Below are 17,250 nucleotides of genomic sequence, written 5' to 3' on the forward strand. Positions count from 1 at the left end.
ACAACCCAACTCAGGAGGCAACCAGAAGCTTCAGGAGCCAGCTCCAATGATCACAGAGAAAACCTCAAAAAGGTAGACATTAGCTGTGATATTTAAGGAGCCTTGGCTACCTGGGCACGGAGATCTGTCCAGGTCTGACTTACCGTACCGTATATACTCAAAATAAAGTGGACTTTGAATTTAAATCAATACACAGTTATCGGAATTGGCCTGCACATGTTCCTTTCTCACTACTGCCAAGCACCACATGCACACATCCTTCTTCAGGAGCACAGCCACACCACCTCCCATGGCTCCTCTTGCCTCTTCCTGTACTTCTGTGCAGCCTCCGTCTGTTCCTTGTGGCAACATTGCATGGCCAGGGTAAATAAGTTAGCAGTAAAGTCCTACAGTGACATGCTAAGGCTCAACAAACTCCCATTTGTTAAGCAGTCAGTGATACCAAAGTACTGCCAGACAGGAATGTGCTCTGCCACAGGGTCTCTGTAAATCCGGTTAGGGTGACAAATTCTGCCACACTTCCTATGTCATCATCATAGCATTAAGTGAGTGAATATCTACTTAAAGGGAACCTTAAGTGACATGCGACATGGGATAGCTAAGTGTATGTACAGAGCCAAGCACACAAATAAGTTATAACTAGGCTGTGTTCATATTCTTATTTTTCTGCCTGAAAGAATTAACATTCAGCTATGCAACTGACAGTTTCAGTTTCTCTCCGAGTGGGAAATAGTTAACTAAACCATAATCCTCACTGATAAGAAATGTCAGCCATAAAACCTTTTCCCGGCAGAGAATGGCTTCTGAGATCAGGGGATAGATAAATAAACCTACTTTTTACATTTTACACACACAACATAAAACTGTGTGATATCTAAAAAAAAAAAAAAAAAAAAACATTTTAGGAGTAGGAGGATAGATACCATTGTTTATATCATCAGTTTATTCTCACTTAAGGTTCACTTTAACATCTCAACAAACTGCAAACAAAAAAAAAGGACACAATTCGCAAAGTTTTGAAGCCCAGGGACAGGTCACCAAATAAACACTAGAAAGATCATGTTAAAGTGGATCCGAGATGAACTTTTACTCATTGCATAATGGCGTGCCTTTCCTATTGTTTATAGGGCATTCCTCAAGCCAAATCATTTTTAGCTTTTGTTTTAATACTCTAATTCCCTATAAACTAAATAAGCCACGCCCACAGGTTTTCAGAGAGCCAAGGCACTTTCAGACAGAAGCAAGGGCTCATGGGAGCCCAGTCTGGGCAGGAGGAGGGGGAGGTGTTACTAGCCAGAGATTTCAGAGGCAGAGGGGAGGAGGGGGGGATTAGGGTTTTTTTGCTCACGATGCAGATAAGCCTGCCTCTGTGTAATGCTTACAAACAACATGGCTGCTGTCATTGTATTACAGGAAGAAATAATCATATTCTATTAAAGCTGTTTGCAGCTAGATTTGCTAATTTTTATCTAAACTTTAGATAAGATATATAGACAAGTTACTTGTTATAGTTCGTTTTTCATCTCGGATCCGCTTTAAAGTAAATCTGAAGCCTATAATCGGAAGAACAAAAAACAGATACCTAAGGAGAGGGAAGGCGGTGGGTCCTATAGAGCCTTCTTGTTCTCCTCCTGGTCCCCCTCCTTCCCTCGCAGGCTCCTCCATTCAAATCTCCCACCCCGGAAAGCTTTGGCAGTCTTTGGGAGACCAAGTGCTCCCGCAGATGGGAGGATCCATACTGCGCATGCATGAGACATGGGCAGTACAGAGCGGCCCATCTTCGGGAGCTAGAGCGATCCTGCCGCCCACCTGCAGTGGAAGAGAGCAGTGTATGACTGATCAGTCAGAGTCTGCTGATGGGGGGAGCCAGTGCAGGAACGGCAGGACTGTGAGAGGACCTGGAAGGCTCTATAGGACTCAGAGCCTTCCTCTCCCTAGGCGAGTATCTTTTTTTTTTTTTTTATTAGGTTTCAGACAAGTTTTAGCGAGCCCGTTTTGTCTTTGCGTTTAGCCTAGCATTACGTAGATGGTACAGGCCTCCCATAAGAGTTCTCACCTTTGGCGCTTTCTCAGTTTTGAGTTTCCGGACCTCATCGCCTTGTTTGGTAACCCTGGTGTACAGTTCCTCGTTTTCTGTAGAGCTGGATCCATTGTGCTGCACACTGGATGGTTTCTCTGGTGCTGGGTTGGCTGGTGGCTGCCCTGGTTTATACTCCTGACCAGTCTTTGCTTTATATTCGGCCTTCAGAGCCAACAGAGCTTTCACCGCCTCGTCCACCTTGTCCTTCCAAAGAGAAAAGTATATTTTAAACAACCAATACATTTAATCAACAACAACAAAAAATCCAAAGTGCTAGTGACCTCTTTCTAACCCCACAGCACACACACACAATTATTATTTAGTACTTATATAGCGCTGGCATCTTCCGCAGCACTGTACTGAGTATATTGTCTTGTCACTAACTGTCAGCTCAGAGGAGCTCACAATCTAATCCCTACCATAGTCAGGTGTCAGCAGTAATAACTCACCCATAAATCATTACAGGTCTCAAACTGCTCCCCTCCCATCAGCAAAACCACCATGTTTTTTTTTTTCTGAAGTCTTCCGAAGTTGTGGCCATCCCCACCTGTGTCACCTTGGCCCGCCCCCAGCTCGATAGGAGCAGAGTATTATTATTATTTATATAGCGCTGACATCTTCCGCAGCGCTGTACAGAGTATATCGTCTTGTCACTAACTGTCCCTCAGAGGGGATCACAATCTAATCCCTACCATAGTCATTTGTCTATGTATGTATCATATAGTGTATGTATTGTCGTCTAGGACCAATTTAGGTGGTAAGACAATTAACTTATATGAATTTATTTTTGGGGTGGATGAGGAAACCGAAGTGCCCGGGGGAAACACACACACACAGGGAGAACATACATACTCCTTGCAGAAAGTGCCTTGGCTGGGATTCAACCCAGGAACACAGCCCTGCAACGTGAGAGTGCTAATCAGTACACCACCGTAACCCATCACATTGTTAGTGGGTGTGTAGAGAAGGGCAGTTTGTGCTGTCCAGGTTTTTCATGTCTTCAAGAAGTAAAGATGATGACCTGCAGGCTCACAGTGCATCAAAAAACATTAAAGAATTGCACAGCGAGTATCATGTCTTGGTCTATCTTCCATTTTTTAACTTCTCACTTTGCAATATCTTGATCTCCCCCCACCCCCTTTACTATTTGGCAAAGTTCCTGTTTAAGCATTACAGATGTTCTATAAATCAGACTTCCTACAATGGATTTACCTTTGGGGCCTTTTGGGATTTCAGCTTTCGGACGAGCTCTCCTTGTTCAGTCACTTTGTTAAAAAGAGCAGAGCTGCTGGCAGCGGTGGGGTCGGCCTGGACAGAGGCGGTGGTAGGTGGTGAGGTTTTACTGGGAGGCTGAGAAGCTGGGGGGGCCCCGGGCTTATATTCCTGCCCAGTCTGCTGCTTGTATTCTGCTTTTAAGGTTAAGAGGGATTTCACTGCAGCATCGATCTCTTCCTGAGCACAGAGGAGAAGACAGAAAAGCATAGGCATAGGAAAAGCAAATGTAAAGGGTGCATAGTAATAGGAACAGAGCTAAGAAATCAGCACAGCAGTATGATAGGAAACTAGGGTATTCAGAGGATGATACAGAAAAAGCCATGGGAAAATTCAGTATCAGCCTACATGCTCCTCCTAGAGCAATGAGAGGGCCTCTCTATTAAAGGGATCCAAGCAGTTTTTTTTCTGCAGTTTGTCCTTGTTTATAATAGCTGTAGGAGCTGCCTTCCCCTCCCCTCTGCCCTTATTTATCCAGGGGAAAGTGTGAATGTAATCAAGTGTGACTTCTCTAAACTGTTTGAAGCACAGTGTGCTACCTCCCCCTCCACACCCTGCTGATGAAAGCTTTTGTTTGCTCAATGCTACTGCTAATTACAGCAGTCCTTATCTGCTTGCATTTTTGGGGGGAAGTCAAGCTGCTGAAGTAGGGCAATAAAAGCCTCTAAGAGAGATTTAAAAGTAAAAAGAAGAACAATCCAATGAGGCTGGCACTAGAAATCAGTAAAAATAGCTCTTTATTTAAAAAATGGCATTATGCAGAAAACAGGCTAGGTCTGTCACCACTCATAAGCGCGCATGCGCGCCCCTGCCATGTGCACACCCGCCGTGCGCATGCAGATATAAAAGTGAAAAATAATGGCCATGGCCACAGCCTGCTGTTTCAAGTTTGATGCCCTTTATCAAGCCATATAGCCAATTGGATTGTTCATGGACTGGTCTTCAGTACTGGGGCCATAGGCTTGGGTGCACCTTTTTTCCCTTTTGCATGGGTGCTCCTTCACTTTGTTTTTGGCAAAGTAAAAAGAAGAGGAAGACTGGAAATTCTTCGTTAAGAGCCACATTGTTGGCATTCATTTTTAATGTGCTATCGAGATACACTGGGGGCTAAAGATGCTGCTTGGTTCATTTTAAACGATACCTGTAGGCCAAAAAAAGCTAAAAACTAAAAAGCCCTCCATTATTAAAAAGCAAGGTGTCATACCTAATAAAACACAAGTGTCTCTGTGTCCCATGTCCCTGTGTGTGTCTTTTTGCAGTGCGCATGTGCAGGGAGGGGCGCAGAGACACAGAGCGGCTTGTAGGGGAGGACGGGGCAAGAAGGGGCGGACGTGTGCGCATGTGACGGGGGCGCGCATGCTCGCTTATATGAGCGGTGACAGACCTAGCCAGTTTTTAAACGAGCTAAGGTCACTAGTTTACAATGATTCAACTATACGCGAGCAACTGTGGTTTCCCATAATGCATCACTACTAACTATGCTAATCATCTCTTTACCTCCCAGAAAGCCAGACACACATCCAGAACCACAGGTGTATAGAGAGCCTGTAGCGAATACATTTTACAGAGCCATTTAGTATATGAATAGACAATGCTGCTAACAGCTACCTATCTGTGGAAAGCGGCAAGGACTGAAGTCATTTCACATGTATATACACATCAAATGTGATACACGTGACTACGCGGGGATGCCACATTCCACCAGCACCCACCTTGGGAGCCTTCTTGCTTTTGAGCTGTCGGACCAACTCTCCTTGCTCGGCTACCTTGTTGAATATTGCAGTGATGTCAGAGGATGGAGAGGCGGAGTGAGAGGGTGCAGGACTACCACTGGGAACTGCAGGAGGGGGGGTGTGGCCAGCCGGCAGTGGAGAAGGATGTGCCTCTACGGGAGCTGCAGGAGGGCTGCCTGGTTTATAATCCTGCCCAGTTTCTCGTTTATACTCTGATTTCAGCAATAAAAGGGTTTTCACAGCAGCATCTACCTGAGGCTAGAGGGAGAGAAAAGGAGGAGCACAGGAAGAAAAGCAAACAGATCAGGAGGAGAAGCCAGAAGACAACTGCGAAAGCAAAGAAACAGGTAAGGAAGTTCCAACGTCAGCAAAACATACAGGTGAAACTTGAAAAATTAGAATATCGTACAAAAGTCCATGTATTTCAGTAATTCAACTTAGAGGTGAAACTACGGTAATATCTGGAATAGGAACCCTTTGCAGGTGTTTTGGATTGATTAGCGGATTAGAGTTTGAGCCTGGAATATGGACCATGTTCCCAATATTATTCTAATGGTCAGATTTTGATTTTGGGGTTCTCATAAGCTGTAAGCCATAATCATCATCATTATAACAACTAAAGGCTTGATATATCTTGCTTTGCATGTAGCGAGTCTATTTCATATATTAGTTTCACGTTTTAAGTTGCATTACTGAAATAAAAGGACTTATGCACGCTATTCGTTTCCCCAGTAAAGCAGAGAAGGCGATTGGTTTAGGAGGAATTAGAGTCATCTGAAGTGTGGGACATGCACAAATGATAGAAAATGCAGGAATTCGAGAGCTCAGGGTTACAGCTGATCCTCAAAGCTAATGGTGAAGCGTACGTTTAACCCCAGGTGAGAGACCTATGGATGCTGCCATATTTATTTCCTTTTAAACAATGCACACTGCCTGGCTGTCCTGCTGATCCCCTGCCTCTTATGTTGGGCATACACGGCCCAGATTCCTCTTATCAATCGAGCTGCTGATGGTTCGATTGATAATATCCGACAGGTCCGATGACCTGCCGGATAGATTCCCCGCTCGATCCTCGAGCGGGAATCGATCCGCGCGGACGAGCGGAGCACGGCGGGGGTCGATCGCCACCGGATCGACCCGTGTATGCCCAGCATAATACACCTGTTCAATTTCTCATTAATGCAGTTATCTAATCAACCAATCACATGACAGTTGCTTCAATGCATTTAGGGGTGTGGTCCTGGCCAAGACAATCTCCTGAACTCCAAACTGAATGCCAGAATGGGAAAGGAAGGTGATTTAAGCAATTTTGAGGGTGGCATGGTTGTTGGTGCCAGGCGGGCCGGTCTGAGTATTTCACAATCTGCTCAGTTATTGGGATTTTCACGCACAACCATTTCTAGGGTTTACAAAGAATGGTGTGAAAAGGGAAAAACATCCAGTATGCGGCAGTCCTGTGGGAGAAAATGCCTCGTTGATGCTAGAGGTCAGAGGAGAATAGGTCGACTGATTCAAGCTGATAGAAGAGCAACGGTGACTGAAATAACCACTCGTTACAACCGAGGTACGCAGCAAAGCATTTGTGAAGCCACAACACACACAACCTTGAGGTGGATGCGCTGCAACAGCAGAAGACCCCACCGGGTACCACTCATCTCCACTACAAATAGAAAAAAAGATGCTACAATTTGTACAAACTCACCAAAATTGGACAGTTGAAGACCGGAAAAATGTTGCCTGTTCTGATGAGTCTCGATAGAGTCAGAATTTGGCATAAACAGAATGAGAACATGGATCCACCATGCCTTGTTACCACTGTGTAGGCTGGTGGTGGTGGTGTAATGATGTGGGGGATGATTTCTTGGCACACTTTAGGCCCCTTAGTGCCAATTGGGCATCATTTAAATGCCACGGGCTACCTGAGCATTGTTTCTGACCATGTCCATCCCTTCATGACCACCATGTACCCATCCTCTGATGGCTACTTCCAGCAGGATAATGCACCATGTCACAAAGCTTAAATCATTTCAAATTGGTTTCTTGAACACGACAATGAGTTCACTGTACTAAAATGGCCCCCAGTCACCAGATCTCAACCCAATAGAGCATCTTTGGGATGTGATGGAACAGGAGCTTCGTGCCCTGGATGTGCGCCCCACAAATCTCCATCAACTGCAAGATGCTATCCAATCAATATGGGCCAACATTTCTAAAGAATTAAGGCAGTTCTGAAGGAGAAAGAGGGTCAAACACTGTATTAGTATGGTGTTCCTAATAATCCTTTAGGTAAGTGTATATAGCAATAGACCCTGAACAAGCATGCAGCAGACTTTCTTTTTCTGACCCAAGTTTGAACCAATTAGCTGTAGGCTTGTTTCAGATGTGATATTCAATCACTACTGCTGCCAAAGAGATCAGCCAGCCTCCATACTCCTCTCACTTCAGATTCAAGACTTCCCCCGTCCTCCTCCTTCCCACGGCGGCAGCGATAAAGCTCCCGAACAGCGGGGATGTAAATATTTACCTTTCCAGCTCCAGTGCAGTATCGGCTCTCCCCTCGGAGATAGGCAGAAATAGGCGATCTCTGTCGGTCCACGCTACTGCGCAGGCGCAAGTCTCCTGTGCCTGCGTAGTAGAGCGGACCCGACACAGATCAGCTATTTCCGCTTATTTCCAAGCAGCCGGAGAGCAGCAAAAGCGTCCCCGCTGGAGCCAGAAAAGATAAATGTTGCACAGCCTGACAAATTGTCGGCTGTGCGCTCCGTGGGCTGCAGAAAGACCGCCGTGGGACACAGGAGGACAGGGGAAGCCTCGATAGCATCCAGAGGCTTCCCCCTACCGAGGTGAGTACCCCCTAGGGGAAATTTTTTCATTACAGAGTCTTTTTAAGCAACACTAGTTGCCTGGCAGCCCTGCTGATCCTCTGCCTCTTATACTTTTAGCCATTGCCCCTGAATAAGCATGCAGCAGATCAGGTGTTTCTGACATTATTGTCAAGTTTTCCAAGATTAGCTGCATGCTTCTTTCTGGTGTTTCTCAGACACTACTGCAGCCAAATAGATCAGCAGGGCTGTCAAGCAACTGGTATTGTTAGAAAAAAAAAAAATATGGCAGCCTAAATATCCCTCTCACTTAATTTGTCCTTTAAGGGCTTTCCAAAGGGTGCTTGCAGGAAACAAACGTGAGACAGAAACCAAACACAAAAACTTACAGACGGCACAAAAAAGGGCTTCAGCAGTGGAACGCCGTATTGCAGCAAACAGAGGTACACAACATGTTTCGGGCAATTCACTGAGCGGGTGCAGTAGTAAGTTTTAACAGAGCAGGAGAGGAGATAAGGATACGGATGTCCACATAGGTTTGTCTTGCAGAAGGATGGCAAGTGGAGTAATGTATTCAAACATTTTTTGCAATATTTTAAATTTTTTTATTTTATTTTTTTGCTATATAAATATATGCCCTTACATCTGCAATGCATCAAAGGTTCTCAGATGTCCACAATAAAAAGCCGCCAATTTTCTTTCAGTACTCCCAGACCAGCCATTGGTTAGCGGTTGCTAGGAAGTGAGGATCAGTCAGGTCCCTCCCCTCAGGCCTCAGATCCTGGATACCTGTAACCAACCACAGCCTCTTCCCCTGCCCCACAATTCCTACCCCTGCCATCCTCAGACATAAAATCATTTTAGAGAAGACATTTGTTACCTTTGGTGCTTTGTCAGCCTTCAGTTTTCGGACTTCTTCCCCTTGCTCAGACACTTGATCGTACAGCGATTTGTTGTCACTGGATTTAGCGGCTGCTGGGACGGGTGCTGGAGTGGCAGCTGGTGCCGGGGGATTTCCTGGTTTATAGTCCTGCCCAGTGGCCTGTTTGTATTCTGCTTTGAGAGATAAAAGTTCTTTCACTGCAGCATCGACCTCGGCCTTCTCTGCTTTCTTGACCTTAAGGTCGCGGACAAGATCTCCCTGAGCTGTGACCTTGTTGTACAAGTCTGTAGGATTGACTATTGGAGCCATGATTGGGGCAGGAGCGTCTTTCACTGGCACCTCTGCAGCCTTGCCTTTGCTCTTGGGTTTGGCCTGTAGGAAAAGATGTACAGATGTCAATGTGGTATGAAACTCAGAATTTCCTCTTTGATCTAAAAGATTGTTACAGCATAGACTCTACTACCACACACAAAAAAAAATTGTATCAGAACAGCATTCTAATAGACAGCACTTTGTTCTTCGGTGAAAAGCTCCTTGCTTCAGTGAGCAGCCTCTGACCGCATCCGAAGAGGGGACAGCATTATCTTGTTTACATCCCTTTGTCAGATACATGTAGCAAACTGCCAACACGGAGCTTGCAAGCTGTTGGAACAAGATAGCTATATACATGCATCATCAAAGGGGATACATGGATTTTTTTTAGGAAACATAAAAACATGTCATTATGATGCCTTAACTGAAACAAAACATTCAAACAGGGTTTTGAGAGGTTGTTAGACGAATGGGAATGACCTGCAGGACTCCATCCATTTTCTTGAACTGATACGTCGTTATAGACCTGCTGTTATCAACAAACCTGAAATAAACATTTATCTTGTAATAATAATAATCCTAACATTTGTATAGCGTTTTTTCTCCTGTTGGACTCAAAGCCATCGAGGGGCCACCCTGCAGTGTTAGGAATTCTTGCCCAAAGACTTCTTACTGAATAGGTGCTGAAGAAAAATGTCTGATCAAAGGAAGAGACCTTAACCACTTCAGCACCACAGGGTTTTTTGCTTAAAAACCAGAGCAATTTTCACATTTCAGCGCTCCTCCCATTCATTTACCAATAACTTTATTGCTACTCATCAGATGTAAATGATCTATATCTTGTTTTTTTTGCCACAAATTATGCTTTGTGAGGGTGATATTTGCTTTTAGTAATTTTGTTATCTGTGCATTTTAAAGGGAAAAATGAGAAAAAAAAGAAAAAATACACTATTTCTCCATTTCCATCCACTATAGTTTTCAAATAAACAATGTTACCATAGGTAAAACCCACACATTGTATTTGCTAATTTGTCCTGGTTATCTCAAAATGTAAATAATGTTCCTAGTACAATGTATGGCGATAATATATTAGTTTCTGGATGGTGTTTTTTGTACTCTATTAGTAATTAAAAGCCCTTATCTTCATGATTAACAGTAATACACTCTCATGGCATACATATTGTAAAAGCTAAGTCCCTAGGGTAACTATGTATTCTCTTTTCAATGCTGTCACTTTTGGTTTTTTTTACAAGTATTTATTTAGGGGTATAGAGTACATGAAAATAACAGTTTTATTGCTTTTCATTCAGTTTTCCGGTAAAAAAAAAAATCACATGACTTAGCCCTCAGTTGTCAAACACCACAAAATCTATTCTCTCACTTGTCACAGTTAAAATGATACCCTATATACATAATCAGATAGTTTATTGGGCATACAGCACACTGTTTACCACAAGTACGCCTATCTACTTCCCTGAGATTCAGATGAAGTTTTGTGGGGAGTAGATAAGCGTAGCAAGGGATTCAAAGTGGTTAAAGAGGAACTCCAGCCTAAACAAACATACTGTCATTAAGTTACATTAGTTATGTTAATTAAAATAGATAGGTAATATAATCTCTTACCCACACTGTTTTAAAAGAACAGGCAAATGTTTGATTTCATGAGGGCAGCCATCTTTTTGGTTGAAAGGAGGTGACAGGGAGCATGAGACACAGTTCCAACCGTCCTGTGTCCTGAGCACCTCTCCCAGTTGCTAGGCAACGTGGACAACAACACAGGAGATCCAATCATGCTTTGCACAGCATCAGGGAAAAAAAGCCCAGGCTTTTTTTCTTTGGTGGGTGGGGCTTAGCTAAAAATGCAGTTAAAAATGATGCTTTGGTAAGAAAAACAAAGTTCTGATGCTGTGAAACTGTTAAAGAAACACCAAGGCTTTTCAGTTCTGCTGAGTAGATTTTTAATCCGGAGGTTCACTTTAACAAGTACACTATCTAGCCACTACTTATGTTCCGCTGGCAATAGCAAATTATGTGAAAATCACCTTGTTATTGTGGCCATACACGGTACAATTTTTCATTTTTTTCGATTAGATAATTTAGTTCCATTATTCCCTTAGATCGAATATAAAGATTTTTTTCCATCATGTCTGATCAGATTTTTTTCCAAAAAACGGGATAATCGTTCGAATTTTTTGATCTAAAAAAAAAAATATTTTCTACTTTCATTCGATTGGAAATTCAAACATTTTTGTTGTATCGTGTATGGGCACCATTAGGGATATTCAGGGAGGTGCTAATGATTCCAAGTTGTTGCAAACTTTAAGTAAGTTTAGGAGGCTTGAAAATGGACCAATCAGACTTGACATGTATTTGATCAGTGTAACTCCAAGCTGCATACATTTGCCCAAAATTTGCATCAGCATCTCACTGACCATCCCTACACATTGGCCTTAGTTATGGTAGCTGTGTGCATTAAATATTTTTTCTTTTGTCGGTCAAATGCCGCAATTGGTATTTTCCGTGGTCTATTTTTTGGCAATTTGGAAAGATTCTTCTGCATTTCCGAAAATGCGGTAAAAAGTGCGGATAATGCAGTAAAAGTGCAGTGGTTAGCATGTGGTAAATAAACAACAGCAGTCTTTTATTGTGTTCCATAAGCTAGGATAGTCTTTAGAAGGCGTTTTTTTTGCTTGTGTGTGTGTGTGTGTGTGTGTGTGTGTGTGTGTGTGGGGGGGGGGGGGGGTGAGAGAAAGGTGTATTTGATTATGTAGCAACCTATGGAAAGTATATTTATAGGCATCCCCTCTAAGCAAAAAAATCCAGTAAATATATAGAGTTTTAATTCTACTATTGTATTGTCTTCTATTACACAGCCTGAATAGGAATTTCACTAAAATAGTAATAGGAACGGAATAGGAAATTCGCTAAAAACTACAAAATGCATACAAATGTACTTTACCACCAGGTACAGGGAAGTCTTAAACGGATCGGTAAATTGTATGGCAACACACCCCCTATTTTACATGACAACTCAGATTTTCAGTACAATATTGCAAAATACCACAAATTTTATGGCCTAATTTACCGCATTCGGTAAATTATGACAAAAATCTTCCAGAATAGCAAACGTCTTTGACCACATGAGGTAAGTTACCATGTATGCGGTGAAACGGACGCGAAGTCTACCAGAATTAAGGCCACTGTTCCTGCCACTCCCAGTGTCTTATCATGAAATGTCCTCTTTTGCATGACATAAGTAGACCATAGTGACCATAAAGAATCACACCTACTCCCATTGGCTTACCTCTTTCTTCACCTCGGCCATCTTTGTTTTCTCCTTGGACCCAGACGTTGGCATTTCCTTGGTGTGACCATCAGGGATGTAAATTAACACACATGGTGCCTCCTTACAGCTGTGTGGGCTGGAGAGGCGAACAAATACAAATGAATATAAACTATGTGTAGTATAAATTAAAAAAAACAACATTGACCATAACAGAAACAACTCATTTTTATTTCAAGTTTAATGGCTTCATTTTTTTAAGATGGCATCAGACTGCCACAGTTGCAGAAGTAATGACCCCTTGAACTTTCCTGCACCTAAACCTCATTCAAAGCTTTATCTCACTGTTTCTCAGCTGTTTTAGCCTCTGTTTACATATCTGGAAACTGGAATGAATTATAACAGCTGTTTGACAAACTTTTGCATAGATGACGTCTCAATTTTTCTTTGTAACTTTTGCTTCCCTAGAAAACAGAAAGGGCATTCAGAAAATTCCTAAATAGGGCTAGAATTTTAAGTATGGTACCTATGTTTATCTCATCATGTCACTTCAGGTACCTACAAGAGTACCCACATCCTCATTGGAAGATTTCTAATAAGAGAATTCATGACTTCTCTAATTGCCTGCTCACAACAATTGCATGATACGCTCATTTTTGCTTTCTGTTTCTGCCTGTAATGATATAGCAGCATCACATGATCGTTAAGCTTGGTGTAGAGCACGCATAAATTTTCTTGTGATTGATCACATGATTGTGACCAACCTATCAGGGAAGATCAAGTTATTCACATGATAAAACGAATGACAGGCTTCCCCACAAATAGATTGAGAAGAAATTGTTTGAGGAAAGTTGTTCATGGCTATAAACAATGAAGTTAATAATTTCAGTATGGCCACTAAAAGCACTGCCTGTGTGTTTGCATCAGAAAATGTTTGCATTGCTTATTGATTTAATACAACTATATTGATGGAGTTTGCGTGTCCTCTCCCATGTATGCATGGGTTTCCTCTGGGCACTCTGGTTTCCTCACACATCCCAAAACAGTTATTTGGCTTCCCCCTAAATTGGCCCATGGCTACAATGCATACACAGACATGTGACTATGGTAGGGATTAGATTGTGAGCTCCTCTGAGGGACAGTTAGTGACAAGACAATATACTCTGTACATCGCTGCAGAAGATGTCGGCGCCCTATAAATACTAAATAATAATAATATTGCCTGTGTAAATGAGAAATATATGATCTGGTTCTGAAACATTCACATTTTTTATAATAAATTATACTGTGGATATTTATATTTAGTCCTTTATAAGGCTATTTTATATATAATAGATTTTTTTTTATTACTGTAGCTTGAACACCACTGAGTTTCTATTTTCAACTGTTCTTTATTTATTGCTTAACCACCCTGGCGTTTATTTTTTGCGGCCATGCGGCCGAGGAGGGAAATTTCTGTTTCAATTTTGTTTAATATAGTGTAGCTAGAACTAGGCTAGCTACACATTTGCCCCAAGTCCCCCGGCACCGCTGCTATATTTCAACTAGCCGCGATCCCGCGAGAACCGCAACTTCCCCGAACAGCTTCTGTAGTCGCTATGGCGACCATCGGACATGACGTCATGCGCAGTCCCGATCCTCCCATAGTGACGCCTGGAGGCTATTGGAGAGGCGGTGCCATCGTGGGTACCTGGGGGGGGAGGTAGGTAATAAGGGCGGCGGTGCCATCGTGGGAACCGAGGGAGTATGTATAAGGGCGGCGGTGCCATCGTCATGGCCGGATTTCCGCACAGGCCGAATAGGCCCGTTCCTAGGGCGGAAGAAAAGTAGCAAGAGAGCTGGGGCGGCTGTCACTACCGGCAGCAGATCAGCCGATGTTCGGCAATCAGCTGCCTGCTCCAGCTGCGCTGTAGTCTCTCCTGTGCATACACGCAGCACGAGAGCGCCCCCCTTCCTCTCCACTCTGATGACACTGATGGGAGGAGGGCTAAGCACTCTGCTTCCCAGATAGGCAGCCGGGAGATTCAAGAGAGGAAGAAAACTGGCACTGTAAGCAGCATGGAGAGGGCTGCGGGGAGGGGAACAACGTGCATAGTAAGTGTGAAGTGTGTCTCTCCAGAGTATAAAATGTATTGCTGCTAACTCATGCAGTCACTCAGCCCTTACGGACTATGGAGTGAGTGTCCAGCTGGGAGCTCTCTGTCTCTCTCCCCCTCCTTCCTTCCCCCTCCTTCCAAGCCAGTGACTTGTAGAAAGTGAGGCTGCTGCGTGTTTGTGTGTGGGGCGAGCCCAGCAATCACTGCAGCCTCATCTATCATCAATGACGAGATAAGGAATCAGTCAGAGCTGCCTGGCTTTATGTGTGAAGAGGAGAGCACACAGGAAGTAATGAGAGCAAAGTCAGGCTGTGAATGATAATCCTTCAATGACTGAAACCTGTGTGACACTGACAGTAGAAATGATTTTACATCTCTCTGCTCATTGACAGAATCCTGCTAGCCTGGCCATAATCTGCAGTGCTTCCTTCCTTTACTCCCAGCATGCTGTATTTCATGCCACCTCAACACTCATTATGCTGTCCTCTCCCATCTCCTGTCACTCTCACTGCTTCTCCCCTTTACCCCCCCCCCCCCCCCCCCTCTCCTTCCAGTCCTTAAACTTCATACTCTCATCCTATCTGTCTTTCCCTCTTTACATCTCCAAAAGCATCCCACCACTGTGGCATGTAATGCTTTTAACCCCTGCTATGGGACCACAGAAGTGCAGGGCAGATGATGGGAAAAATCTGGTTCCAAACGTGGGGTTTGTATAAACAATGGCACCGCCGCTGCCCATGTGAACCAGCTCTAAGTTTAATATAGTGCTCATGTCCTCCATACCACATTACAGAGTAAATTGTCATGTCAATGATTATCCTCAGAGGAGCTCACAATCCTACCATAGTCACAGTATAATGACCTACTTATTTATTTACATACTAAATTATTGTGTATTTATATAGCATTCGCATCTTCTGCAGCACTTAGTCATGTCACTGACTGTCCTAAGAGGAGATCACAATCCAATCTTACCATAGTCATAGTATGTCCTGCTATATTATTATTATGTATTTATATAGTAGTGACATCTTCTGCAGCGCTGCCTGGACAGAGTACATAGTAATGTCACTGACTGTCCCCAGAGGAGCTCACACTCTAATCCTACCATAGTCATAGTTTAATGTCCTACCATATTATTATTATTATGTATTTATATAGCACTGACATCTCCTGCAGCACATTACAGAGTACATAGTTATGTCACTCACTGCCCTCAGAGGAGCTCACAATCTAATCCTACCACGGTCATAGTCTAACGTCCTACCATACTATTATTATTATTATTATGTATTTATATAGCACTGGCATATTCAGCAGCACATTACAGAGTACATATTCATGTCACTGACTGTCCTCAGAGGAGCTCACAATCTAATCCTACCATAGTCATAGTATAATGTCCTACCATATTATTATTATGTATTTATATAGCACTGACATCTCCTGCAGCACATTACAGAGTACATAGTCATGTCACTGACTGTCCTCAGAGGAGCTCACAATCTAATCCTACCATAGTCATAGTCTAATGTCCTACCATATTATTATTATGTATTTATATAGCACTGACATCTCCTGCAGCACATTACAGAGTACATATTCATGTCACTGACTGTCCTCAGAGGAGCTCACAATCTAATCCTACCATAGTCATAGTCTAATGTCCTACCATATTACTATGTATTTATATAGCACTGACATCTTCTGCAGCACATTACAGAGTACATAGTCATGTCACTGACTGTCCTCAGAGGCGATCACAATCTAATCCTATCATAGTCATAGTCTAATGTCCTACCATATTATTATTATGTATTTATATAGCACTGACATCTTCTGCAGCACGTTACAGAGTACATAGTCATGTTACTGACTGTCCTCAGAGGAGCTCACACTCTAATCCTGCCATAGCCATAGTGTAATGTCCTACCATATTATTATTATGTATTTATATAGCACTGACATCTTCTGCAGCACATTACAGAGTACATAGTCATGTCACTGACTTCCTCAGAGGAGCTCACACTCTAATCCTACCATGGTCTAATGTCCTACCATATTATTATTATTATTATTATGTATTCGTATAGCACTGACATCTGCAGCAGCACTATATGCCTAGCCTCACCCTAAATTGACAAATTGCCTAACCACCTTTTTTTTTTTTTTTGTAAATTCCCAACCCTGACCTGATATCCTGATCTATCAGTATCCCTAACCCCCCTCCATCCAATAACACTATCCTAACCCTGCCAATGTCATGGGGCAGCTGGTGATAGTGGGCCTAGGGCGATAAAAAGTACAAATCCGGCCCTGGCCATCGTGGGTACCGAGGGGAGGTATGTATAAGGGCGGCGGTGCCATCGCAGGTACCGAGGGGAGGTATGTATAAGGGCGGCTGTGCCATCGTGGGTACCGAGGGGAGGTATGTATAAGGGTGGCGGTGCCATCGTGAGTATCGGGCGGAGGTATGTATAAGGGCGGCGGTGCCATCGTGGGTACCGAGGGGAGTTATATATAAGGGCGGCAGTGCCATCGTGGGTATCGGGGGGAGGCATGTATAAGGGCGGCAATCGGGGGGTTCAGAGGCTGCCGGCGGCAATCGGGGGACACATGTAGCTAGCCAAGTGCTAGCTACATGATCTGAGACAGTTTTTATTTTTAAAAAAAAACACCCGGGGCCATGCGATCCCCTGCGGCAGCGGTATGGACGAGCTGAGCTTGTCCATACCGCTCAGGTGGTTAAGTTTGTCCTTATTTAGCTGC

The 17,250-nt window shown here is 43.4% G+C and overlaps 1 protein-coding gene across 3 annotated transcripts in view; it reads right to left on the reverse strand.

Annotated features, from left to right (window-relative positions):
• The window catches only part of EPRS1 (glutamyl-prolyl-tRNA synthetase 1), a 147,568-nt gene that overhangs the window by 43,109 nt on the left and 87,209 nt on the right, over window positions 1-17,250 (reverse strand). The window contains exons 17-21 of one of the 3 annotated variants that reach the window (XM_068232914.1): window positions 12,407-12,524; window positions 8,788-9,162; window positions 5,065-5,343; window positions 3,293-3,532; window positions 2,057-2,284 (exon numbers count right to left, since the gene is read on the reverse strand). In XM_068232914.1, coding sequence (XP_068089015.1) covers window positions 2,057-2,284; window positions 3,293-3,532; window positions 5,065-5,343; window positions 8,788-9,162; window positions 12,407-12,524 — 1,240 coding nt within the window. The remainder of the gene's footprint in view (window positions 1-2,056; window positions 2,285-3,292; window positions 3,533-5,064; window positions 5,344-8,787; window positions 9,163-12,406; window positions 12,525-17,250) is intronic. The other 2 variants (XM_068232915.1, XM_068232916.1) reach the window with 2 other exon arrangements.

Source organism: Hyperolius riggenbachi, chromosome 4, assembly GCF_040937935.1.
Source record: "Hyperolius riggenbachi isolate aHypRig1 chromosome 4, aHypRig1.pri, whole genome shotgun sequence".
In the NCBI taxonomy this organism is placed as follows: Eukaryota; Metazoa; Chordata; class Amphibia; order Anura; family Hyperoliidae; genus Hyperolius; species Hyperolius riggenbachi.